Genomic DNA, 26,963 nt, shown 5'->3' on the forward strand with positions numbered 1-26,963 from the left:
ACCTCATAAAGTACCTACTTTTTCTCTCTCTGCAATACTATTTATGTGGTCCCTTTCTCCACTAACCCATTATGTTACCATTTATACTCACAAAATATCCGTCATAAATAATGACCTGTCACAAGGAAGACCAATTGATAGTGGTTAGTGGCCACATGAAAAACCAAAAAAGTTCCCATTTATTTTAAGTACTACACTTTGTTGCTTGTAAAAGTGGTATCAAACGTTAAGGCAAAGTGAAGATGGATCAGGTTTGTCGCAATGCGTGAGCCTCAAAACATAATGAAAATTCTAGGCGTAAAGGATGCGCCTCTCTTTCTACGCCTATCATTTTTTTTCCCCTCAAATTCCTGTTTTAGACCATCACTTTTTATCTAAAGTTTAAGGAGTATATGTGACTATTTTATGATTAAATTATAACTATAATGATACATCCACTATTATAGGCTATGATAACTTATTTTTCAATGTGATAACATTTGATGTAAAATAATTACAAAATCCGTCTTATTATTTCAGATTAAAATAGCTCCAACTGAAATAAGACCAACTATTTTTTTTAAGGTATAAACTAGGTTGGTCCGAGAGTTGGCTAATGGCTAGCAATGGCATTATTGGAAAACCCAACATAATCTTATACTCTATGAAATTAACGGATTTGATTTGACACTTTATAATTCATTTATGACTGTAGATCGACACAAATATGATCCTCGTTTCCATTTATAACTTTTTTCCACCTTTGAAAGACTACTCTAATGACTAGTTCTACTAAACATTCCATTGCAATATATTATAAACAGTATTATTATGACGCCTTTCATTTGTCATTGAACAAAGAAATGACGTAAGACTGTGGACAAATCCATATACTTGTTGCCACCCAACTTGTTGGGTGTCTATGGGCCTTTTACTTATCAATTAGTCTTGCTGAAGACGGGTCGGAGCAAGTGACGGATAATGCCACTCACAAAATGGATAGGGGGACAAGGTGTGGGCACCCCCATGTGCTTCCCTCTCTCCTCTATTTGGGTCATTTGTGAGGGAAAATGGTATCCGTCACTCCAAAGTGACGGATACGTGCCGTCACAAATGAGATTTTGTGTTTACTTATAGCTCGCAAATTTTTCACTTTAGACGAATATTATCCGTCTAAAACTGTAGATGGATAGTGTCCCTATTACAAAATAAGAGTGCATAGTGTAAGTAGGTGGGAAATAAATACCCTCACATGCCCTCTCATTTGCATTTTTTAAGGGTCACTATCCGTCTATAGCTTTAAACGGATAATATCTATCTACAATGAAACGGATTGTACTTGCTAGCCATTAGTTCAAATATCATAATGTGGGTGGAATTTAAGTCGTAAGTCGTAAGCAAAAACCGTTAGTGAACCTAGTATATCATACATTGTAAAATTTTATTGATACTTATTACTTACGGAATATTATTAAATATTTAATTTATATAGGCTAAGAGAATCGAAGTAACTTATTGGTTTAAAAACCGATCAAATAATCTTCGTACTCAGATATCAATGTTAATTATCGATCAATTAGTCTTGCTGAAGACGGGTCGGAGCAAGAGGTGGGGGCACCCCATGTGCTTCCCTCTCTCCTCTATTTGGGTCATTTGTGAGGGAAAATGGTATCCGTCACTCCAAAGTGACGGATACATGCCGTCACAAATGAGATTTTGTGATTATCGATTTGTAACACTAAAATGAAATTATATGACAAATGCGACCCTTTTTGGAGAGAAAGTACATTCTTATTTTAACTGATGTGTTTTAAATTTTTTTTTGCTCAAAAAATTTATATAGACCGACGAATTCAATATTTACAATTCCTTTTTTTTTTTTTTTTTAATATATATATTATGCTAGTCTTCAGAACTTCCTCTAGTTCCTTTACTTCCTCATGTTGAGCATTATTAACAAATAAAAAATAAATGTAAATGTTTTATCTAAATCAAGGTCCAAAAACGAGTTACAACTATCACAATGTAGAGAATAGCCAACAAGGGGATGTAGCTCAGATGGTAGAGCGCTCGCTTAGCATGCGAGAAGTACGGGGATCGATACCCCGCATCTCCATTCTCTGACTCCGTGGCCCAATGGATAAGGCGCTGGTCTACGAAACCAGAGATTCTGGGTTCGATCCCCAGCGGAGTCGCTTTTTTTATATAATTTTTTTTTATTTTGTCTCCGCCAATGGAACTATCAGAATTCACGATGACAAATAGGGGTAGAAGATTTATTGGAGGTAGGTCAAGGGGTTCGAAACTCTTGACTGACAGTATTCTTTTTTTTTTGTTTGTTTTTTTCCTTATTGGCAACCACTATTTTGACTTTAGTTTAATATTATCGTGATAATTTTCATATACTTATTTTCCATGAAAAGTATCATTTCAAAAATAACACTTGCTACGAATATTTTATTATTAAGAATTAAGTTACATTACTCCATTAACACATTTAATCTTATTTATGAATTATTGTTTTAAAAAAAAATGATAATAGCCAAGCTAGTTGAACTAACAAGGAATAATATGATTTATTTATACAATCCTAAATGCATTATGATGACACGTAGTATAGTGTTTATGGGTACTTAAATAAATTTCGCTTTATAAATTTCAAATACTTGGTATTTGATAAATTTAAATTACGCCATCGTCAAATATTAAAGGCACCAAATAACATGTTCGCATTTGTAAGACTCGAGAATTATGAAACGATTATGACAAGAGTCTTTATATAGTAATACATATAAAATTAAGTTTGTATATAACTTGAAAAATATGAGACGATTATGACAGGGGGCTTTATATAACATTTGAAACAGGGCCTCGTAATTCTATTGGCCGCCCTTGTATGTGGGACTAGGTAGTATTTCATAATATTATAACGTATCTAAAACAACCTTGCAAATATACGCTCTATTTAGGATAGCAATTAGCAACAACATAAAATGTATAAATTAAACAATTGCAAAATGTAAATCATAACGGTTTTATAAAACACCAACTAATGCGTCATTGTCCCTAATGAATAACGGTAACATTATACCCCACTATGGCATTACTCTTTTTAATGTCAATCATGTAAGTACGGGCTATAGCATACCCACGGCCCATCCTAAAAAGCCCGGTACTTCCAACTACAGTCATCTCTCTTACCGTATGCATCACCGGGTTTCGGCCCATTACGCTTATCGTGCTTCCATTGTACGGCCCATCAAGAAAATTATAGCTTAAGGCCATAATTAGGCTCAACTCATCTTGGCATGCTGACCCATATAACCCTTGGGCCCGGCCCACTAACTTAGAGTTTGGATCCGGCCCAAATGTGAGCGGGTCGTCCACCATCATTACGCTACCGAAGCCGGTTTTATATTGGGATGGATTATTGGGTTGGGCCACCTGGACTGCGGTTGGGGTTTTCCCGGTTACGATATCGTGGAAGTAAAATTGGAGGGTGGTTTTATGCTTCTTACCGTATTTTGTTGTTTTTGCCCATGATTGGGCTGAAACACAAGTTGTGTTTACTAATAAGACTGTGAAAATCATGAGTTTTACCACATGATTAGTTAAACTAGGCATTTCTTTTGGTATGATGGGGGGTAAAAACTAACTGTAATGGTAAAAAAGTAAGCAAGGTAAATAAATAGGTAGTGAGGGTTATAGTAGTAGAATGGAGAAATGAGGGAGGAGTGTATATATAAGGAAGTACGAAAATTCTTATTTCAGACGGGTTATTTCCCGTCTGAAATAAGGCGGATCAAATGTAGCCATTTTACGGTAAAATGTTACTATTGTCTGATACTCCGTAAGATGTTACCATTATTTTTAGGGTAAAAAGTCACAACTTTAGTTATAATATTTTGTCATCAAATGATTACATTTTATTAAAAAAATGGTGACATTTAATCCGTCTTATTTCAGACCGTCTGAAGCAAGATTTATTGAAGGAAACATTGTGGGGTTTATAGGAAATTATTAATAAAAAAATTACAAATATATGGTGTAAGATTGGAGTTAGAAAAGAAAAAGTATGATTGAATGATTACATGTACATTAGAAAAAATATAACTTGTCACAATTAGAATTTCTGACGGCATTATTTAGTACAAGCTTGTGACCTTTCACAAGAGCAAGTGGAAGGAGGAATGTGAGAGGTCACAAGATTGTGACCGACAAAACCAAGACGGGCTGGGCCTAATTAGACTGGTCGGCATACATAATTATTATGGTACTAACTAAAGTTGATTACGAGTTGCAAACCAATAAGAATTTAGTGTCAGACGACCCTTTTTGGTCTGAAATATTAAGACGGGATTTTGTAACCATTTTACAGTTAAATGTGACCATTATTGAAAAACTAGTTACCATAAGCTGTAAGACTGCCTATACCATTGTGTTATATTTAACTATAAAATGGTCACATATGCCCGTCTGAAAAATAAGACGAAAAATGTCCGTCTGAAACAAGAATTTGTGATAAGAATTATGTGCTTAGTATTAATTTTCTTTTTAATTTCACACCTTATTTATGGCCATTAAGGGAATAAAAGATATTCCATGAAAGCTTTAATGAACCGAATTTCATTATCTGATTTTTTTTATAATGTTAAAGTATAAAACGGTCTTTTAAAATACTTATTTCGGACACAAAAGAGAGGACCATTGATTTTTTTTAATTTGAATTATTCGTCACTAATCACTACTAGTAGTCACTACTCACTATGAAGTACTCCGTACTACAATAGTGGGGTGATGGCCACATGAAAGACTAAAAAAGTTGCCATTTTATTGGAGCATCTTTATATTTTGCAAGTGGTACCAAACGTCAAGGCAAAGTGAAGATAGGCCAGTCTTGGCGCAATGCGTGAGCCTCAAAACATAATGAAAATTCTAGGCGTAAAGGGGGCGCCTCTCTTTCTATAAACAATCCGTCTTATTGTAGACGGACATTATTGTCTATCAATATAAAGTTATAAATGGATAGTGATTCTTTTACAAAATGCAAGTGAGAGGTCAAGTAAGGATATTTATTTTCCACTCATTTGCATTAATTTTGTGAAAGTGACACTATCCATTTACAGATTTAGACGAATAATGTACGTCTAAAGTGAGAATTGAATTGTAACGATTCATTTGGATTGAGTGACTTGAGTCTCTTGTTCTAGAACAAAAGACGAGTCATTCTCATAATCTCATTGACCTATTGCAAAAATGACAACACTCGAATTAAATAAATATATTATGAACAATATTATGACGACTTTCATTTGTCATTGAACAAAGAAATGACGTAAGCGGTAAGACTAGGGACAAATCCCATATGCTTGGGGGGCCTTTAAATCTTTAACGACTTAGCCATAGTTAGGTAGCACCAAAACGAACACGGACACTGACATGACACGGACACGTGACACGGTATCACATGAAATTTAGGATACGGGACACGTTATTTAAATTTAATAAAATATATATTTTATAGTTATATATGTGTGATTTTATTTTTGAAAAAGTATCGAATATTAAATTTAAATAAGTGAAGGTAAAACTTACGTTAACTACAACTCATTCTCATTTCCAAAACCAAAAACCAACTTATAATCAATCTATTTCGACATCTCATTACTAGTCTAAAGAACATCATTTGTCTCCAATTCAACTTATTTCCCAACCAAATTCAACCATATAACAATTCTCGTCATTTACCTTAAATTCAACTTAATTCTGTTTGGAGGTGTGTCCAAATACCATGAATACGGCTCAAAAAACCATTGACACGTGTCGGACACGTGCCCAAATAAAAGATGAAAGTTAGACACGGCTTTACAAGTGTCTGACACGTTTTGACGTGTTTCCGACGAGTGTCGTGTCGGACACGGGTGTCCGACACGGGAACGCCGATTAGGAGGAGTGTCCGTGCTACCTAGGCTATTAGTTCGAATATCATGATGTGAGTAATTTAACAAGCTAATTGATCTACTCATTTGCATACATTGATCTATATTTTTTTTCCTAAGCTTTTGAAATGCAAAAACTGTTAGTAACTTATCGGTTTGAAACTCGATCAAATAACCTTATCAATGTTAAATATCGATTTGTTAAACTAAAATGAGAGAAATATGAGTATATGACATATCTCTTTTCGGAGAAAAAACATCTTATTTTATTAAGGATTATTTCTAATTTGGTGCTCCGAGGTTTGGCCTAATTCCACTTTGGTGCCCTGAGTTTTGCATAACTCCACTTTCGTGTCCTAAGGTTTGAACTACTTCCCAATTTCGTGAACTATACATAACATTCTTAGTAGGAGTATTTTATATCAAAAATAATATTTTAAACATAATAAATAAAGCCTTTTTGCAATATTATGTTGATTATTCTATTTTGTATGTAATATATTATCCAATTTTACATTTTATTTTACTGAAAATGTAATTAATTAAAATAAATGTTGACTATTACATGTTTTAGGCCACCGAAAAGAAATTTTATAGGTCACCAAAGTGAGAAGTACTCCAAACCTCAAGATATTAAAATAGAATTATGCAAACCTCAGGCAATAAAGTGAAATTAACCAAATCTCAAGGCATCCTAGTGGAAATTTTCCTTTTATTAATGTCTTTCTAAGCTTAGCTTCATCACACATTCTTGTTTGTGACGGCACCTATCCGTCACAAACAAGAGACGGATACCATTTTACCTCATAAAGTACCCACTTTTTTTTCTCTCTCTGCATCACTATTCATGTGGTCCCCTTTCTCCACTAACCCATTTTGTTACCATTTTATCTCACAAAATATCCGTCACAAATGGTAACCCGTCACAAGGGAGACCAATTGTAGCTTCATATAGAGTGACATGTAGAGTGATAAATTTTAACGATTAAAGTTTACAATGAAAATATCCTTTTTTTTTTAAATAAAATAAAATAAAATATAATGCTAGTCTTCACTCTCCATACGTTTCTTTACTTCTTCATGTTGAACATTATTCACCAATAAAAAAACGTAATTTATTTTCGCAGTACGATTTTTACTCATCTCAGTACATTTTACGCGATACTTTCCAATTGCTACCCCTTATTGAAAAAGAGGCTCTAAACTAATTCTTCGAAAATCTAACCATACAACATCGCAATTGATAAAATTTGTACAATCATGAAGGATAATTTGGACGGACAACCAGTATTTGATTCGCTAATCGCAAATTATCGATCAAATTAATACCTATTTCATGTTTTTTTTATTAATTTTATGTAAAAGGGGTTTAGGGTTGTTTATCATGGTGTTTGGTGGCGGTTGACGCCATGGATTAGTGGGGGTCGGCAGTGGGGTCGACTGAGTTTCTACGGATGGTGGTCGCAGCAGGAGGCGCGTGGATGCGTGGTTGTTTCGCAGTAGGAGGGAAACTCGTGGTGGGTGGTCGTAGGTTGATTGCCCATGGTGGTCTCAGCTGGAGGGGAATAGGAAGGGCGGTGGACGACGGCGGCTTAGGTGGAGAGCGGTGCCTGGTCGTTGGCCAGGGGAGGGACAATGGCGGGGGTGGTGCTGGTGGAATTGGTGGTTGAGTTGATAGGAATCGTGGGTTGGGTTTTTTCGCTTTCTTTTCTAATGCAGTACATTTTTTGGGAAGGGGAAATGGTAGGGGTAGTATGGTCAAATTTGTACTATAATGAGTAAAATGTGTACTGCGAAAATCAATACCCTAAAAAAAATATATAAATGTTTTATCTAAATCGAGGTTGAAAAACAGGATAAAATATCACAATGAAGAGAATAATCAAAAAGGGGATGTAGCTCAGATGGTAGAGCGCTCGCTTAGCATGCGAGAGGTACGGGGATCGATACCCCGCATCTCCATTATCCGACTCCGTGGCCCAATGGATAAGGCGCTGGTCTACGAAACCAGAGACTCTGGGTTCGATCCCCAGCGGAGTCGCTTTTTTTAATTCTCTGGTTTATTAAAAAAACCATTCTTCTAAATCCTCACAATTTTTATGCCATTTCCAGCATAATAATAATTGATGTAAAAACAGAGTATAAATTCAATCAAAATTGTTTACATAAATGAGACATTGTACTTTACAAGATCAACTAGTCGACAATCGACATAAAAATCGCAGACTAGCAGCTATATTGCTACAAGTAAATCTTGTCTCAGTATATATACCAATATTACAAGCATCTTTACTCTGACCACCTAGTACACTAGAGCGGAAAGTCCATCATCAGTTAACCACTAAGGAAGTCGTCGATGGAGGCCCTCCTGTTGTTGGGGGCGCGCCAAGTATCACGATTCTTTTGCCGAAGGTAAGTTCCATCTTCAATGTTGGATTGATGTGCACCTGTAACACAAGTCAAATTCAAGTATTAAAACAAAAATCACTGATCTTCTTTTGTATTTTGTCTGCCAATGGAACTATCACAATTCACGATGACAAATAGCCAGTGCCATTACAACTCAACGGTAGAAGACAGTCTCATCGGTAAGAACAGACCAAGGACTGCAATCCCAAGTAAAAAATTCATTATACATATTTATAATGATGAAGCACATAATTAAGTAGAGTAGTTTTCGACTTCAATATTTCCATTATTCTTACTCACAAATTATCAAATTATGAAAATAAACTTAATATAAACAAGTCGAAAATAAACTTAATATAAACAAATTTTATTTTGGGTTGCTATCCTTTTCGTCTGAAGTCAAACTATAAGACCGTATGACCGTATCGTAACAGTAACATATCAATAAAACACACATGATAATCCATCTGTTTTTTTGTATGCCATTCTTGCATTTCAAGACACTCCTTTTTGTCTTCAATATCTGTCAAGACGTCCGAGTAAAAATCATGAAATTGTACATGAAACTATAAAAGAGCTTTTCGTAAGAAATTTGATGGTATGATTTTTATAAATTTTAAGCAGATATATTTTTGAGAAAATTAAAATCAAAAACTCAACTCAAAAAACGAAAACGTCATATGTACAAAACGACGGGAGCATTAAATTTGGCAACACGAATCAAATTCAATAACTAAGACGCAGCCAGAGGGAACAGAAGCCACACAATATGTAACTCAACTCTCAAGTACTCAACACATCTTAAAAGGAAAATCATATGGAGTAAATCTGAAGAAAGAAAAAGCAGAAAGGCTAGGAAATACCTACAGTCTGGGACCTAGAAAATTGGCACCACAAATCCTCAGCTTACTTAAGAAGGTAAGGGACTGCAGAAAATTAGATTACCACAGATCAAATCTTCAATGCAGAATATATACAAACAGACACGGAAAGAGCTGAATCGCATAATACATACTATAGTAAAACAATATCTTCCAAACTCCTTCCGGAAATTCGTTTGCACCAGAGGTGAACCCCGTTTGGATGTTAGCCTAGCGAACATAACTAAAAAACCACCAGCGCAATTTGTGGCTTAAGGCCTTATCGGAAATTAGGAGGATATGGGGAAGACAGAATAGAGCAATAATATTTTTCTTCCAAATACTTGCTATGTTTGAAGAAATGTGATATTTTGATTTGTCTTGGAGGGAGAAAAGGATCCCTCCAACCAAGTTTGCTAACTGACATGGGAAAATGTCACAGTCCCATTCGCTCCCTTCCCTTTTCCTTCAAATACCTCCAAGAGTTGGAGGTAGGTATGAATGGTAGTGTAACTTTATCCTACAGTAGCAATAGCACATCAACTGCGACCAGTGGTTCAACAGGAAGTCGTCATTCATGTTATAGGTATTTTCATATGTCAAAGCCATATGTTCAAAAGTCAGTATAAAGGACAGGTCACAGGTGAGAGCATTCTGTCCTTCACCCAAAAAATGAATGAGCAAAGGAGTAAACAACAAAAAAAGGACCCCAAATATTTACAAGTATAGCTTTAAGGACCTTAAACATTATAGCAAAGCTTTGAGGACCTCAAAGTAATGTCCAGTCGTCCACCCATCACTCCGTTAATTATTATATACAACAAGTGAGTAATATGGTCTTAAACTTAGACGTGTATATCCGTCTTATTTAAGACGGTATATCCGTTTTAAAGTTAAGTCGGATCAAGTAATATAAATAAGACAAAAACAGAATGTATAGGGAAAACAATAAATTTGTTTTAATATTAGGACGGATGTATATTAAGACGGATACACCGTCCTAAGGGAGACTAATTGTTTATTTATAAGCGCAACATGAATTCATTACAAATCTCCCCCCAAGAATAACATTAGAACTTAACAACTTATTAAAATAAACTTTACACACCTCTATTTAATACTCCCTCCGTCTCAGTTATTTGTTTACCTATTTTATTTTAGGGCGTCCCAATCATTTGGTTACTTTTCTATTTTTGAAATTAAAGGTTTTTAATGTGTTATTTGCTCATCCACATTCATCTTAGTCCACTTATCACCCAATTACAATAACTAAAAATAGTCCCCTCTACTCCTCTTCGTCTTTGTGCAAAAGTAAAGGTAAACAAACGACCGGGGCGAATTTATTATTTTAATGTTATCGGTAGATTTGTAATGAATCTCTATTGTGCTTATAAATAAACCAGTTAGTCTCCCTTACATCCGTCTTAACATTAAAACAAATCAAGTTTTATCTCACTTGAGCATATAAGACAAATTTTATTGTTTTTTCTATACATTCTGTTTTGTCTTATTCATACTACTTGACCCGTCTTAAATTTAAGACGGATATACCTGTCTTAAATAAGAATTTGGGATAAACATATTACTCACTTGTTGTATGTAAGTATGTAGCGGAGGGTTGGATGGCGTTACTTTGAGGTCCTTAAAGCATTGCTACAATGTTTAAGGTCCTTAAAGCTATATTTGTGAATATTTGGGGTCCTTGTTTAGTTGTTTACTCTGAGCAAAGAGAGCACCACTCAAAATGCCTCACAGCCAACATCTCAGTTTCATGCAATCTTTCTAAGCTGAAACGACCCTTCTGTAAAGTTGTCAAACAGTGACCCTAATCCATCAAAGTTTTAGTTGATAGAGAGTCATGGAGGCAGTGAAGTTATTGGAGACAATTATCCTCTTAAAAATTTCCTCTCTCTCTTGTAACACGGGTAAAAAATTCAACCAGTAATATCCTTGGCCGACCAAAATGGCACTATTGTCTATCATTTTAACTAACGATCATGATACTTTCAGTGTCTAATTATCCAACAACTTATAAGTAAGGTTAATCACTCGTATGTAACCAGATGCGAGACTTTGATCGTAAATTACTTTTGAGGCGCTTCAAATTAGTATTCTTCTTGCATGTTCAAGGTGGGGTCGGGGGTTAGCGTCTACTAGAGGTAATTAAACAAACCGATAGTCTGCTAGAAGCACTCATGCTACCAAAGGATCAAAACATGCAGTAGGTAGTTTTATTGAAGGGAAACTCTTAGAGCATTGGAGTATGGAGTCCCTTTCACTCAAAGTAAACAGCTTCCAGAAGATTTAGGTGAAGTAATGATTAATAATGAGCATGCCACATTGTAATATTAAGACTTTTCTTACCTAGCAGAAAAAATGATACAATCAAAATGATCAAGAGGCGGATGGAAGGGCCAGACTGTAATCTTCGTGAGAATTGCATTTTGCTATTCAAACCACTGGAACGCCTGATTAACTGCAAAAGACAATTTTCAACAGTAATTGGTAAGCTTCACGCTTAACAAAAATCAATCAAATGACGGGAGAGATTGTTTGGCACATCTTCTGCGGCTCTGCCAACAGACAAAGAAGGGGAATGAAAGAAGCTACTTGAGGACATGACGACATCTTCTCATAGGCACTAACAGTTTACTATAGAGAAAAGGACTATTTTAACTAAGCAAAAATTCAGTTCACTTTCGCGACAATGGAGTGTGTATGTTTGAAGCTATAGCAAGTCTTAAGTTCAACAGTTTCACGGAGAGACCAACCAAAAACTTTATATTCTTTATTTAATTATAGCCTTAATGGGTTAATCTTAGATGTAAGACCGTCTCATACGTAAGACAACCAGATATCAGTTCTTGTGTTGAAGCAAAAAATTACCTGGCTGATATAATTAATTGCGCGGAACTGAAGAAATATTGACAGTCTGGAACCCCTTTCTTTAGGCGTGTCCTCAATTTCTCGAATTAGATTTTGTGTTTGATCATCTTCACCAGGGACCAAAATGCTTAATGAACCAAAATTCGACAAACTCTGTGCCCTCCTCACACTTCCAGTTCTGTCACTTTCCCAGTTCACATTCACCCTAGCCGAAGAAGTTTCCCAGGCACTTCGTTCCATACCACTATCAGGTAGTCCCACGTTAATCACAATTTCATCTCTTGAAGATGATAAATCTTTTTTCATAATGTTGGATCCCGCACTGTAACTACTGCTACAAGCACCACAGTCCAAATCCTGCTTCTTATATATGTTATCCCTTTCTGAACTGAGCGAAAGGCTTGTCGACTCATCTGTAGTACTCTTTGTGGGTGTTTCAGAAAAACCAGAGAGAAACATGGCCAAATCATCTCGTTCATCTTCATTCAAATTCACCCATCGAAACTGTTCTTTACCTTCTTCATTGAATGATTTCTTTAGTGCATCTTCAGCACGAGAAATTTGACTCTCAATGGCAACAATAAATTGTTGATGTCTTGACATGCTATTTTCATCATAATGATTTCCATAACTTGACCTGACCGCCTTTGCAAACTCTTCCAACTAATTATCACACAAATCAAGAATAAAACGGAGTTACTACTTGGCCTAAAAGGCTACACGCTATGTTACTTTGACTCTTCAGCTTTAAAGCCGTATAATACCCTATACCCGTGTACAACATGACGCTCAAGGATATAGGTATGGCCTATGGGTATGAGACTTGGAATGAAGTACAAAGTTATAATTATACTCCCTCCCAGTCGTTATAATGTTCCCCTTTGATAATGGCACGATACTTAAGGAAAAGTATTAAAATAGGAGTAAAAGAGTTGTGTGGGGTTGGTGATAGGAGAGAGGGATGAATTATTAGTAGTTAAATAAAGAATTGTGGGGCCAAAACATAAAGGAAAGTAATATAATAGGAGTAAAAGAGTTGTGTGGGGTTTGGTGATAGGAGAGAGGAATGAATAAAATAAGAGTAAAAATTTCTAAAAATAGAAAGGGGAACATTACTTGAATAATCCGTTTTGGGAAAGAGGGAACATTATAGTGACTGGGAGGGAGTATATTGTTTTGAAGACATGTCCACACTCCCATATCCTCATTTTATGACAGTATCCATTAGTGGTTAAGTCTAATACTATACTCCCTCTGTCCCGGTCATTTGTTGTCCTTTTCCATTTTGGGGTGTCTCACTCATTTGTTGTCCTTTTTATTTTAAGAATGAACTTGATGAATAATTTGATCATTCACACTCAATTTATTCCACTTGTCATTTAGTAATTGACCCTCTCCCCTTTCCTTGGTCTTTGTACCAAAACCAAAGGACAACAAATGACCGGGACGGAGGGAGTATTTAAGGCTTTAAAGCATGCCAAGCCCAGCACTAGGATCTGTCCTCGTTTCCGGCACCCCTGCCTGTACCCGAGTCCAAGCCACATAGGCTATAACTCTATAAGTATGAGAAAGTACACCAATCACACTGCACTAAAGACACTTAAAACAGTAAAACAAGGCCATAAGACACCTGACCGGGCCAGTCCACCAGTACCTGCCATTTTGCAGTACCAAGAGCAGTTTGCAGCTCTCGACAGAGCTCTTCTAAGTCCTTTGATGATATCCCGTCTCTCCTCGCACTAAACCATGTTCGAAAAGCCGATTCCAAACTGAGGGAGGAAGACAGAAAACCCAACATATTCAGAATTCAACCAAACTAACCCATCCTAGAAATCCAAATGCATAAAAAGTCGTATTTTTCCCAAGCTAGTCTTGTGTAACACAGTTTTATACTAATATAATTGTAAAACGGATCCACACACAACCCTATTACGATAAATATGTGTAAAACCGCCTCAGACAAGTATTTTCGTAAAGTTGATGAATTTCTAAGCAACATGAAGAAGCAAATCAATATTACTACTAACCAACAAGTGAATAACAAACAAAATCACATATGCAACAAAATATAATCAACAACAAAGCAAGCTATAACCTAACTAAAATCAAATCAAGGTAGCATCTTTGAACAAAAACCCATCTCAAAATCAAGTAATTAGCAGATAGAAAGATACCCCACATCCTAAAAATCTGAATTAAAGTGATATAACCCTAAGAAATTGAAAAACAATAATAAGAAGAAGGGAAATTGAACAAACATGTCTGCAGATTCTTGAACTTCTTCAGCAGCAGAAAAGAACACATCCCTTTGCCATGAATCAAATGAATTTGCAACCAACATTCTAACAATTTCACAAAAAACCCAGATCAAACTTTAATTATTGATTTTTTAATTAATTATTGACCTTTTTTTGATTAATATCGATATTGATGAATTAAAAAAAAGGTCAATAATTAATAAATTGCTTTGAAGTAAGCTTCCCTTCTTCCCCTCCTTATTGTTAATTGGAGAAGAGAAGGTAAGATTATGAATACAAATATACAATAGCAATGAAAATTGAAATCAAGAATTTTTTATTTTTATTTCTTTATTTATGTTTTTAAGAAATGGATGGTGATCAAATCCAAGAATCACACAACCAAATATGAGGTGGAATATTTTCCACTGTTTGTTTTGTTTTAGGAATGGTTTCTATGTATGTAAAGTTGGAGGTCTTCCTTTTAATGGACATATCTGTCATAAGCTTGCGACGAGTTAATTAGTAGTTTACTACTCACGTGAATAGACAACACAAAAATATATTGCTATTTTCTAGACACTCTACTTTTGTCCGTCACAAATAAGAATCTACATAGTATAAAAACTAAGTTTTTTCTTGGCTTCTGATTGCTGTTGAGTTTTTATATATGGGTCCCGCCATGTTTTCTTATTCTATTTTAATTACCCTCTCTCCTCAACACAATTCTTATTCCTATTTTAATTGCTTATGTTAAAACATAAGTTAAAATGTCATAATTTACATACATCCAAAACGGGTTTAACATGCCAAATATATTTAATATAATTCTAATAAAATACGGTTGTATATTATTTAATATTCAAATCTAATATTTATCAAATATTCGAATCTCCAAATATGGACTATTTATATTATCACATTATTGAACATTTAATCACGCTCAATTATATGTTCATGTATATAATAATAGCACCTGCTAGGCTGTTATTATGACCCAGCCATTTTTTGCACATGTATAAAACTAGTTTGTGATAAAAGTTTAATGTTTTGATTTGGTAGATGGTTTATCCACCATTTTCTACTTGATTTTGAGTTTGTAATTTTGTATGCAAAAATAATTGTGTAAAACGTTTTTATACTCCCTCCCAGTCGTTATAATGTTCCCCTTTGATAATGGCATGATACTTAAGGAAAAGTATTAAAATAGGAGTAAAAGAGTTGTGTGGGGTTGGTGATAGGAGAGAGGGATGAATTATTAGTAGTTAAATAAAGAATTGTGGGGCCAAAACATAAAGGAAAGTAATATAATAGGAGTAAAAGAGTTGTGTGGGGTTTGGTAATAGGAGAGAGGAATGAATAAAATAAGAGTAAAAATTTCTAAAAATAGAAAGGGGAACATTACTTGAATAATCCGTTTTGAGAAAGAGGGAACATTATAGTGACTGGGAGGGAGTATAAATTTATTGTAAAACAGATTTTCTTAATAACCACTTTTACTTATTAATGGAACTGTCTTTTGATCCGTTTTACAATAATATTAATGTAAAACTGCTTTACATAAGACTTGTTCGTTTGTATGAAAGCAAAACTTGTAAGAGATTTTAATATTGAAGTAATGAAGTTGGTGGATATTTTTTTTATGAACTTGTGATGGTCATAAGCAAAACTTATTGATTAAAGGAACATCTTGGTAAAGCTGGTGTAATGGTGATTAAAGTGTCTTATCAGACTATCTTCCACTAATGCTGATAACTCCTCCTGGCCATGCTTTTCTTTTTTTTTTCAATGTGATTCGTGGATGATAGACAAGTATTCCTAATCATTATGTATGAGAGGAGTACAATATATTAGAAGCTTTTATTATTATTATTATTATTATAAAGTTGTTTAACATAATACTTCCTCCATTCAACTCCACTCTACCACCTTCTCATTTTCATCCATTCAACTCCACTCTACCACTTACTAAAAAAAGAAAGTAAAATGACCATATTATCCTTATGACAACATTTTATTTACAAATCTTGCCACTAAATGGCCCACTTACTTTTACCCACAAAACACACCCTAAACTAATCCTAACCCAATTAACGAATTTTTTTCTAAAATGGGCTTTTTTAACAAAGTAATAAACAAAATGGGTGCGTTTTCAAAGTTATTGTCGAAAATGGGTCCACGTAGGCTCGGTTTTTGCGAAGCTGGAGAAAAGGTCAAGTCGCTCACGGGAGGAGAGCGACTTAAGGTCAATCGCTCACCGGAGAGCGACTTAACTCTTTGCCTATATCGCTCCTCTCTTTCCTTCCCTTACCCCGTATTCATTATCAAAAAAAAAAAAAGTACCAAATCAAAACCCTAACTCAATTTCTTCGATTTTTCCTCCAAAATCTACTCTAAATCAGTCAATTGGTTTGATTAAAACACAATTTACTACTCTCTAAGCCATATCAAGCAAATATTTGGGTATTTCTTGGGCAAATTCGAAACATATTGAAGGTATTAGTTTACTTATTTTCTTAATTAGTACTTGATTAGAGTAGCTATTTACTCTAGTTTTTGATTATTATTCCATATATTTCATGTTTGTGTTGAATTTGGGTGGTTGTTAGTGTTGTAGTTCGATTTTTTTTAGTTATAGCTATGGAGAGGAGTCATTTTCCCTTATTGTGTTATTGGAATGGTGAAATAGTTGAAGGAGATGGGTGTGTAAGCTATGTAGGTGGAAATGAGTCTTTTATTTTTGCTAATAGTAATATGAGCTTCAATGATCTACACAATGAGGTATACACAACCATTGGTGTTGATAGTAGTAAGTATAAATTAGTGTTGAAAATGAAGTTTCCTAGTCTTGGATGTTTTAAGGTTGTTTCTCTCAACAATGACCGTTCTTTACAAGCGATGTGGGCTAGTATATGTCATTCAAAGGCGGGATCTATGGACATTTATGTTGAGTTGATACCAATTCAACAACCTCAAGTGAGTAATGCAAATGTAGTACCCGATGTGTCTTTTACTAGGATGTTAAATAATTTTATGTCACCAACGCATAATGTACAAGGTATAGGGAGTGATGATCGGTATGTGTCATTGTTAACAAATAATATTGGAGTAGAGGTAGGGGACGGTAATATTGAAGGGGATGAAGTTGAGGTTGATGTTGATTTAAGACTAGAGAATGCTAGTGATGAGGATGATGAGGATGATGAGGACATTGATCATGTGTCTTCCACTTTGCTCCAAATCCAGGAATTCAATAGTATTTCTAAATTTGATGAAATACAAGGGAATAATTAGGCTAATTGGAAAAATGTTGTCCCATTTGATGTTAGGGGAGAGTTTTGTGTTGGTCAAACATTTCCTAATAAGAGTTCTTTGACGGAAGCAATTACATCGTATAATTTGAGGGTGAATCAAAGTTTCAAAGTTCATGAGTCAAAGCCTCACACTGTGACATACAAATGTGGGAGGAGACCTACATCATGTAGTTGGACATTAAGAGCCACCCAAAAAAAATTGGTTTCCGATGCATTTACTATTGTGAGATACAATGGTGGTCATGAGACATCATGTGTAGGAGACATCATGCCTATAGACCACCGAAACTTGCGAAGAACTTTTATTAGTAATGCCATTAGGAATATTGTGGAGGCAGACTGGGGGTTGACGGTAAATGCAATTATTGAAATAATAATTGATAAATATAACTACAAGATCACTTATATGAAGGCATGGAAAGCTAAACAAAAAGCTCTTGCCGACATATTTGGTGATTGGGAGTTATCATACCAGTTGCTTCCTCGATTTTTTGAAGCTCTGAAGGAAGCTAATCCCGGTACTGTTGTTCAATTTGTAAATTATCCAACCGATGATCCAAATGTTGTGATATTTGGCCGGGTATATTGTGGACACTCTTGCGGGTGGTCATTCATATATCTACCATCAAGTGACCGACTACATGAACAATACATCTCTTCATGAAATGGATGCTAGCTATAGAAATTTGCTACTTGACATGCAAAATACTACTCTTCATTGTTTGGAAAGTGCACATTGTGGACATCTCATCCAACCACCAAACATTCCTCACCCAAGTCCAACTCATGCTACAACACAAGCGGACCACATTACTCATCTATCTCCCGTCCAAGAAGCGGAAAATGAGGAAGGATCATCGTCTCAACCAAGGAGATCAAAGAGGAGTCGCCGTCAAGTTAGAAGATAGTAGTGTTGTTTTATGTTTCTAGTTAAGCAAAACACTTTGGTTTGTATTATATTTAAGCGCCTTTTGGATTGTATCAAATGTTAAAACAATTTAGTTTGTCTAAGATTTAAGCTACTTTGGGTTTGTATCAGATGTTAACAACAATTTGGTTTGGGTGTAATATTTAAGTTATTTTCAAAACTTTCCTTTGGTCTTCTTTTGTGCATTATTGTTCTTGATGAGGATAATTTCCTTGGTTGTCAAATGAATGAGAACAAGAACATGGAGAACAATTCCGGGCAAGAATATTTGATTCTTTGATTGTTATGTAAATAGCTTCAAGTCGCTCAGTGGGGTGACGACTTAAGGTCAAAACGCTCGTTCCCAAAGCGACTTTTGTCTGAGGCAAAGATCAAAATAGCTGCCAAAAAAACCTCATTCTGGACTAAGCAAAGTCGCTGTGGGGAAGACGACTTCAACTCAAGTCGCCCACTCACGGAGCGACTTTGCTCTGGGGGAGAAGAAAAATTTTGTCCAAAAAAACCTGCTACTGGACTACAAAGTCGCTTTGGGGGAAGGCGACTTGAAGTAAAGTCGCTCACCGGGAGAGCGACTTACTTTAAAATGACTTCCTCAGGTTTGGTTAGCATAAATTGTCACTTTGTATAAGGTCGCTTTCCGCCGGAGCGACTTGAATACGAAGCTAGGTTCGGGATGACGTGGACCCATTTTGGGTAATAACTTTGAAAAGCTACCTATTTTGTTGATTACTTTGCGAGAAAACCCCATTTTGGCAAATCGTTCCCAATTAACACTACCTAATCCATCTTAAATGATTAACCCTTCCCTCCAAATTTTAATGACCCAACCCAATAATCCATTGAATATACCCCAATTATCCGTTCAAATTTTGCTGAAGGGAAATGGACTGGACTTCGTCTCCTTCAACAACCCAAACCCAAACCCAATTTTTTGTCCTCTGAAATTCCGTCCTAGTAAACCCTAAAGACCTCTCTCATTCTCTCAAACCTTCTACACATTTCTAAAAACCTAATCTCTCCCTTCTCTCTCTACATCCGCCTCCTTCAATTCCTTTCTCTGAAACCCTAGATCTGCCATCCGTCTCCTTCACATCTTTACTTCATCCTTTACCTTTACTTCATCACTTCATCTCGTATTCTCATCTTTATCTCTTTACTTCATCTCGTCTTCTCATCTTCTCATCTTTATCTCCGTCCTATCATGAAACCTCCTCATCCAAACTGTGGTAATGAGTGTATCCCTTGTGTTTTTTATCGTTATCGTGTTGGTTTACAAGACGATGAACGCGATGAAGGCGATGATGAAGGCGATGAATCTGCTCCTGAATCGCCTCCTCCAACCCATATCGTACCTGATTCCCTACATCCTGATGATTTGGGGACTGAAGTTGAAGAGACGGAGTTCGATGATGGTGGCGTTTGCATTCCTAAGTCGCCTAAAACGCATGAGAACGTCGGTCCTGCAATGGAGCCTGAAACGCCTGAGAAAACCACTTTAATCGAAGTGGGTGGTGGATCTGGAAAGCCTGAAAGTCCTTGCACAATGTACACAAACCGGTATTTGAGGGTAAATTAAAAAATGAATAGAAGTACAAATGGAGTTGTGCCATTTACTTTATGGAATCAGAAATTGTCTAAGTATTAGTGTGTTAAACAAACACTAATTTTCCCACCAAAATTACAAAACTTCAAAAACCCCACCAAACACTTAATTTCCCACCATTTCCTGTCCAGTCAAGCAGTTGGAACCCACCAACTAAGGTTAGTTTTATGCATAAATTACAATCATCCTCACATTAAATTACATATTCCCTCATTCATTAGCAACACAACAAAAAAAAACTTTCTAAAATTAATTACAGACCAATAAATTACAGTCCACTACCATTAAATTACACAAGTTTCCTAAATTATCTTCAAAGCATCAATGGGGTTCAAGTGCATGTCTGAAGAAACGAGAACGGAAGTCGCCATCTACTTGCTTCAAAAATCAAATGACGGGCAGCTTGATCGTGGACCTCGTGGTGCAATCAAAGAGGCAGCAAACAGATTCAATGTAAGTGTAAGGACCATATCAAATATATGGAGACTTGCAAAAAAACCAAGGTTAGTAGGTGAAAAATTAGATGTCAAGAGTGGTAGGATAGGCAACAAAAATAGAAAAAAGGATTTTACCAAACATTGAACATATCAAATCACTTGATAAATCACTAAGGGACACAATGATCAGAGTTTCTGAAAATTGTGGAGTTTCAGTTGGAACGGTCCATTCATGGGTGAAAGAAGGTTTACTTAAACGTCATTCAAGCCCATTACATCCTAAACTCAGTGAGTTACACAAGGATCAAAGGCTACTTTATTCATTAAAGTCATTGGTTGTTAAACAAGTTCTTGAAGAGTTCTTAGATCTTAATAATGTTCAGTGGATCTGAAATAATGTTTAATGAAATGAGCAACGTAATACACATGGATGAGAAGTGGTTCTATATTACGGAAGACAATGAAACAGTGTACGTAGTTGAGGGGGAGGAGCTGCCTCATAGAAGCTGTCAATCAAAGAGGTTCATCACAAAAGTGATGTTCATGTGTGCGATCAATGAGACCTATTTATGGTGAAGATGGTGAATGCATATTTGATGGTAAAATAGGCATGTTTCCATTTACTAATCAAGTTCAATGACTAGGTCAAGCGAGAAATAGGCCAAGGGGTACATTAGAGACTAAGCCTATTGAGTCCATCACAAAACAAGTAGTCAAGGATTGTCTAATTCATCAAGTAATTCCAGCAATTAAGAGTGTTTGGCCAGAAGGTCTTAGCAAGCATATTTACATACAACAAGACAATGCTAGGCCACACATCAAGAATGATGATCCTGATTTTATGGCAGCAGCAAATTCAGATGGATTTAATATTGAGTTAGTATTTCCCGCTAACTCACGGACCTAAACGTTAATGACCTTGGGTATTTCAAGGCACTACAATCATTACAAAAAAAGAAGGCAGCAAAGACAGTGGACGACCTAGTGAATGAAGTAATGCAAGCATTTATCGATTACAGTCCAAGCAAACTCAACAACATTTTCTTATCGTTACAAGCAGTTATGATAGAGATGATGAAGTGTAAGGGTCATAACAATTTTTCACTCCCTCATATGGGGAAGGGACATCTAGCTGCTATTGGCATGTTGCCAAGGAATCTAATAGTTAATGAAGTTTTAGTAAGGCAATGCATTGAACATATGCAGGGTTTAGGTAAAACTGAAGGTTTAGAATACATAATGAGTGAACTAGGATATAATGTTGAAGCTATAGTAGATCAGTTAAATGGAATGTAATGCCTTTTTAAATAAAGGTTATGTAATGTTCAGTTTAATGTTCAATTGGAACAACAGTTTCAAATGAACATTAAACTGCAGCCTAATGATGAATGTAAAGTTGTTTATGCAATTTCAGTTTCAAATGAACATCAGTTTCAGTTCAGATTATTTTAAGTTATATGCATTCAGATATATGCAATGCAAAGTTGAAGTTCATATAACAATTTGAAGTTGAAGTTCATATAATAATAATCAGTTTCAGTTCAGATTATTTTAAGTTGAAGTTAACAACAGTTTCATACCATTTTTAGCATTTTCAGTCCAATTTGAACAGTCCAGAGAAACAAATTTTAACAGTTAGAGTCCAAATTTAACAGTCCAGACAGACAAAAGTAAAAAAAGTTTCAGTCCAATTTTAACAGTTCAGACAGACAAATTTTAACAGTTTCAGTCCAATTTTAACAGTTCAGACAGTTGCAAAATGCATAGACTAACTCTCAGGCTACGTTTGCCCTCATCATTGAGTTGTCCCAAGTAGGGATGGCAATGGGTCGGGTCCAGCAAGACCCGGACCCGGACCCGTCCCCCAACATGGGACCCAGACCCGACCCAGACCCTAAAGGGTCTAAAATTATTGGACCCTTACCCATACCCAACGGGTCCGGTTCGGGTCCGGGTCCGACCCAGACCCTTTCTTGAACACTTTCCTCCTGTCAGTCCTGTGTATGTTCAAAATGGCCTCTGCTTACAAAATTATGCACTGACTACAAAATTATGCACGAAACTAAATATGACACTAAATTTAATCACCTTCTTCATCGATTTACAGTACTAAATGATACAAAACTGAAATTAAACAATGATTAAACAAAGAGATTGGCGAGAATAATGATTAAAACCGGACTTAGAATATACCGTTCATCCAACAACAATGCATGAATAATGATTAAAAATAAGGAGATTGAGCGAGAATAATGAAAGGAAATAAGGAGATTTATAATTAAACAAAGAGATCGAACCTTTGTGAAAGCAGAAGGCCCGTCGTTGACTCGCTGGTGTCGTCGCTGGCGTCGGTTGATGGAATCGCCGTCGTCCACCGTAGGGTTTGAGATAGGGGGAAGTTTAGGGAAGAAGGTGATTTAGAATTAGGGTTTGAGGAAGTGTTGAATGTGTGTAGTCGGCTGTGTGCCTGTGTTTTTTGTTTAAGTTTATTTTTATTTTTTTTTAAATTACACGTGTGTTATGACTTATGAGTCATTTGTTTTTTTTTTTGTTTTTTTTGTTTTTTTTTTTTACGGGTCTAAGGGTCGGGTAGGGTCCCAAATAATCAGACCCAGACCCAGACCCGAATTAATTTACTAAGACCCATACCCGACCCATGCCCATCGGGTCCCAAAAAGTTAGACCCAGACCCGACCCATTAGGGTCCGACCCGAAGGGTCCCCGACCCACTGCCATCCCTAGTCCCAAGTATTCTTGCCTCCTACACTTTACAAAATGAAGGTAGACCATGCTCAACTACAGTTACCATGATTGAGCACACACACCCTTTTATTAATATAACATGTGGTGGCAACAAAACTTGTAAGTTATGGGCAATAAAACGTACATATACTTCCTATATTCAACTCCACCAAAAACCATGTATAGCTCTCAAACCATTAAGGTATAATCATCATAGAGCTTGTCTGGTTTAAACAACTCTTAGGCCAAAGTGGCCTCATCATTGAGTTATTTGAAGTTATAAAGCCTCCTACACAGAAACAATGAAGGTAGACCATGTCTTCTCCATTTAACAGGAGTACTAAATCAGCCCTCAAACCATGAAGGTAGAGTAATCATTGAGATGTCAAAGTACTCCTAATTAAATGGTTAGACACACACACCCATTCATTCATTTTTAATGTGGTGGCTGAACAACTAAACATTATTGGCCACTTAACTAGACTCCACCAAAAACCATGTATAGCTCTCAAACCATTAAGGTATAATCATCATAGAGCAACTATGACAGTAACAATAACAGTGATGTTACCCCTCAGTCCAGGAAGGACCATCATCGAGGTTTATGACAATAAACCTTGCATCCTAACAGAAAAAATTCAACACATTAAGTCAGACGGATACACCATTTATGCCCTTAATAATCATTTTAAACTTACAGTCAGACAGACAAAAGAAGATTTCAAACTGTCAAAACCAAACAGACTCACAAAACCAAACAGACAGACAAAAGAAGATTCAACACAAAAGAAGATTTTCAGACTGACAAAACCAAACCAAACTTACAGTCAGTCAGACAAAATCGTTTATGTACTATACAAAACAGCCAAACAACCCAAATTCCATAATTTCAGACCAAATTTAAGTTCATACAGACATAATTTCAGACAAAAGTTATGTTCATACAGACAGTCAGACGGATAATTCCATAATTTCAGACCAAAGTTAAGTTCATACAGACAGTCAGACGGATATTCCATAATTTCAGACCAAATTTAAGTTCATACAGACAAAATTTCAGACCAAATTTAAGTTCATACAGACAGTCAGACGGATAATTCCATAATTTCAGACCAAATTTAAATTTTTCTATTTTAACAACAAATCATACAAAAAATCCTAACAATAATTCCTAACAGCATAATTCCTAACAATAATTCCTAACAGTCATAGAATAAATATTAACAACAAATCATACAAAAAATCCTAACAATAATTCCTAACAGCAGTTAACCCAGCAGTTCAATAAATAGTTGACATAATATACGAATAAATAAATTAAAAATACAATAAAAAGTTTAGGAGATAGAAAATATACCAACAACTTCAAGAAATTATCGCTTAGACAACTGTCTATCAAGAAACGCATTGAATTTCACAGTCATTGGTGACGGAGAATCAACCACCGCTTTTTCAACATACTCGGTTGTTTTCTCAGGCGTTTTAGGACGCTTCTCCGCCATCCGCTTCAAATACCGGTTTGTGTACATTGTGCAAGGACTTTCAGGCTTTCCAGATCCACCACCCACTTCGATTAAAGTGGTTTTCTCAGGCGTTTCAGGCTCCATTGCAGGACCGACGTTCTCAGGCGTTTTAGGCGACTTAGGAATGCAAACGCCACCATCATCGAACTCCGTCTCTTCAACTTCAGTCCCCAAATCATCAGGATGTAGGGAATCAGGTACGATATGGGTTGGAGGAGGCGATTCAGGAGCAGATTCATCGCCTTCATCATCGCCTTCATCGCGTTCATCGTCTTGTAAACCAACACGATAACGATAAAAAACACAAGGGATACACTCATTACCACAGTTTGGATGAGGAGGTTTCATGATAGGACGGAGATAAAGATGAGAAGATGAGAAGACGAGATGAAGTAAAGAGATAAAGAGATAAAGATGAGAAGACGAGATGAAGTGATGAAGTAAAGGTAAAGGATGAAGTAAAGATGTGAAGGAGACGGATGGCAGATCTAGGGTTTCAGAGAAAGGAATTGAAGGAGGCGGATGTAGAGAGAGAAGGGAGAGATTAGGTTTTTAGAAATGTGTAGAAGGTTTGAGAGAATGAGAGAGGTCTTTAGGGTTTACTAGGACGGAATTTCAGAGGACAAAAAATTGGGTTTGGGTTTGGGTTATTGAAGGAGACGAAGTCCAGTCCATTTCCCTTCAGCAAAATTTGAACGGATAACTGGGGTATATTCAATGGATTATTGGGTTGGGTCATTAAAATTTGGAGGGAAGAGTTAATCATTTAAGATGGATTAGGTAGTGTTAATTGGGTTAGGATTAGTTTAGGGTGTGTTTTGTGGGTAAAAGTAAGTGGGCCATTTAGTGGCAAGATTTGTAAATAAAATGTTGTCATAAGGATAATATGGTCATTTTACTTTCTTTTTTTAGTAAGTGGTAGAGTGGAGTTGAATGGATGAAAATGGGAAGGTGGTAGAGTGGAGTTGAATGGAGGAAGTACGTAGTTGTTCTTTTAAGTATGAGTTTTACTTTTTTTTTTTTACGGATTTTTTGTCATTATTTTTTCTTACCTTGCCCTTCTTCTAAGAAACAACGAAAAAAATTCCCTTTTGCTTTCTCTCCAAATTAATCAAATTAGAACCAAATTACTCACTTATGAATCTTATTTCTCATATGAATCAATCATTAACTCAAGTAATGATTATAACTTAGTTATTCCCTTTTGCTTTGATCATGGGATTCATCTGTTGGCATTACATTAGTTTTTGAAGGGAGTATATTATATGCCTATGAATTTAGATGAATTAAAACTTAATAAAAGACACAAAAGTAAGCATTTTAAAAGCATTTTTGATCCACAATTATATAAAATTCAATAATATGTCACACCTAATTACTACACAAATTCTCATTTGTGTTGGGTCAAATAAAATTCACATAAATAGATAAAGACAAATCATTTGTAACTGACTAGACACTTTAATTTTATCTTAATTATCTACCAAAGTTAGTAGTATTTGACCCTGTTCCGGGTGTAATTCCAGAGCAAGTATTGTTACCACCCGTGGCTTGTAGAATGACGTCTTTGCTTGAATCCTCCTTGCGGTCTCCTGAAACGATGAACAAACTGAGGGCTCGGCTTTGGCCGAGCGTACTCACTCCGACGCTCAAGTCAGTAAACTTAGAGAGGTAAGTTGTTGCTTGGCTAAGTAAGTGTTGTAGAGAGATAAGGAAGATATTACCAGATGAATAGTGATTCTTAGGTTAAATTGTGGATCCTTTCCTCAATGAGGGTTGAGGAGTATTTATAGACTTTCACCTTTTGTCACGTAGTGGCCAAGTGGCCAAGTGGCTAGCAGGTGGAAAGACCGTTCTACCCTCGGCCGACGGACCTATGGCAGGCCGGCCGAGGGGTCTTGGATATGAGTACGCGGATATGTGCCCCGGCTGGCTAGTTGCCTGGCCGAGACCCAGGTGACAGGCCGATGGGCTTCATCGGCTAAATTTGTCTAAGTCGTTGACTTTCTTTGTGGATATCTTTGACCTTGCTCAATATGTTGACTTGGTCAGCGGTGCAGAATATGCCCCATCAATTTGCCCCCAGCGTAGTCTATGCCGTGGTAT

The 26,963-nt window shown here is 36.1% G+C and overlaps 2 protein-coding genes and 4 non-coding genes across 7 annotated transcripts; 4 read left to right on the plus strand and 2 right to left on the minus strand.

The window, feature by feature from the left end:
- Window positions 1-2,022: 2,022 nt before the first annotated feature.
- Window positions 2,023-2,095, plus strand: TRNAA-AGC (transfer RNA alanine (anticodon AGC)). The gene has a single exon. It is a non-coding gene; the product is annotated as a tRNA-Ala (tRNA).
- A 6-nt stretch (window positions 2,096-2,101) lies between these two features.
- On the plus strand, window positions 2,102-2,174 carry TRNAR-ACG (transfer RNA arginine (anticodon ACG)). Its single transcript has one exon. It is a non-coding gene; the product is annotated as a tRNA-Arg (tRNA).
- A 685-nt stretch (window positions 2,175-2,859) lies between these two features.
- LOC141648317 (dirigent protein 23-like) lies at window positions 2,860-3,700 on the minus strand. Its single transcript, XM_074456869.1, has one exon. It carries the CDS (start codon window positions 3,601-3,603, stop codon window positions 3,046-3,048), a length of 558 nt encoding a protein of 185 aa, XP_074312970.1. The 5' UTR covers window positions 3,604-3,700; the 3' UTR covers window positions 2,860-3,045.
- A 4,107-nt stretch (window positions 3,701-7,807) lies between these two features.
- TRNAA-AGC (transfer RNA alanine (anticodon AGC)) lies at window positions 7,808-7,880 on the plus strand. The gene has a single exon. It is a non-coding gene; the product is annotated as a tRNA-Ala (tRNA).
- A 6-nt stretch (window positions 7,881-7,886) lies between these two features.
- Window positions 7,887-7,959, plus strand: TRNAR-ACG (transfer RNA arginine (anticodon ACG)). Its single transcript has one exon. It is a non-coding gene; the product is annotated as a tRNA-Arg (tRNA).
- A 101-nt stretch (window positions 7,960-8,060) lies between these two features.
- Window positions 8,061-14,769, minus strand: LOC141648318 (uncharacterized). 2 transcript variants are annotated; one of them, XM_074456870.1, is made up of 6 exons: window positions 14,332-14,769; window positions 13,728-13,842; window positions 12,074-12,736; window positions 11,552-11,663; window positions 9,191-9,253; window positions 8,061-8,365 (listed from the first exon to the last, which is right to left on the minus strand). In XM_074456870.1, the coding sequence occupies exons 1-5, from the start codon at window positions 14,412-14,414 to the stop codon at window positions 9,234-9,236; spliced, it is 993 nt and encodes a 330-aa protein (XP_074312971.1). In that variant the 5' UTR covers window positions 14,415-14,769; the 3' UTR covers window positions 8,061-8,365; window positions 9,191-9,233. The 2 variants fall into 2 exon arrangements, with proteins under 2 accessions (XP_074312971.1, XP_074312972.1); XM_074456871.1 differs by having other exon boundaries at window positions 9,195-9,253; window positions 14,332-14,527.
- Window positions 14,770-26,963: the final 12,194 nt, after the last annotated feature.

The sequence above is a fragment of the Silene latifolia genome, chromosome 3, assembly GCF_048544455.1.
Source record: "Silene latifolia isolate original U9 population chromosome 3, ASM4854445v1, whole genome shotgun sequence".
Classification (NCBI taxonomy): Eukaryota; Viridiplantae; Streptophyta; class Magnoliopsida; order Caryophyllales; family Caryophyllaceae; genus Silene; species Silene latifolia.

Excerpts from the sequence above, each read along its gene's own strand:
- LOC141648317 (XM_074456869.1), bottom strand. The coding sequence starts at position 3,603 with ATGCCTAGTTTAACTAATCATGTGGTAAAACTCATGATTTTCACAGTC.
- LOC141648318 (XM_074456870.1), bottom strand. The coding sequence starts at position 14,414 with ATGTTGGTTGCAAATTCATTTGATTCATGGCAAAGGGATGTGTTCTTT. Across the intron at positions 12,737-13,727 it reads TTGGTACTGCAAAATGGCAG|TTGGAAGAGTTTGCAAAGGC; the intron begins GTACTGGTGGAC and ends TGTGATAATTAG. Across the intron at positions 11,664-12,073 it reads CAATTAATTATATCAGCCAG|TTAATCAGGCGTTCCAGTGG; the intron begins GTAATTTTTTGC and ends TGTCTTTTGCAG.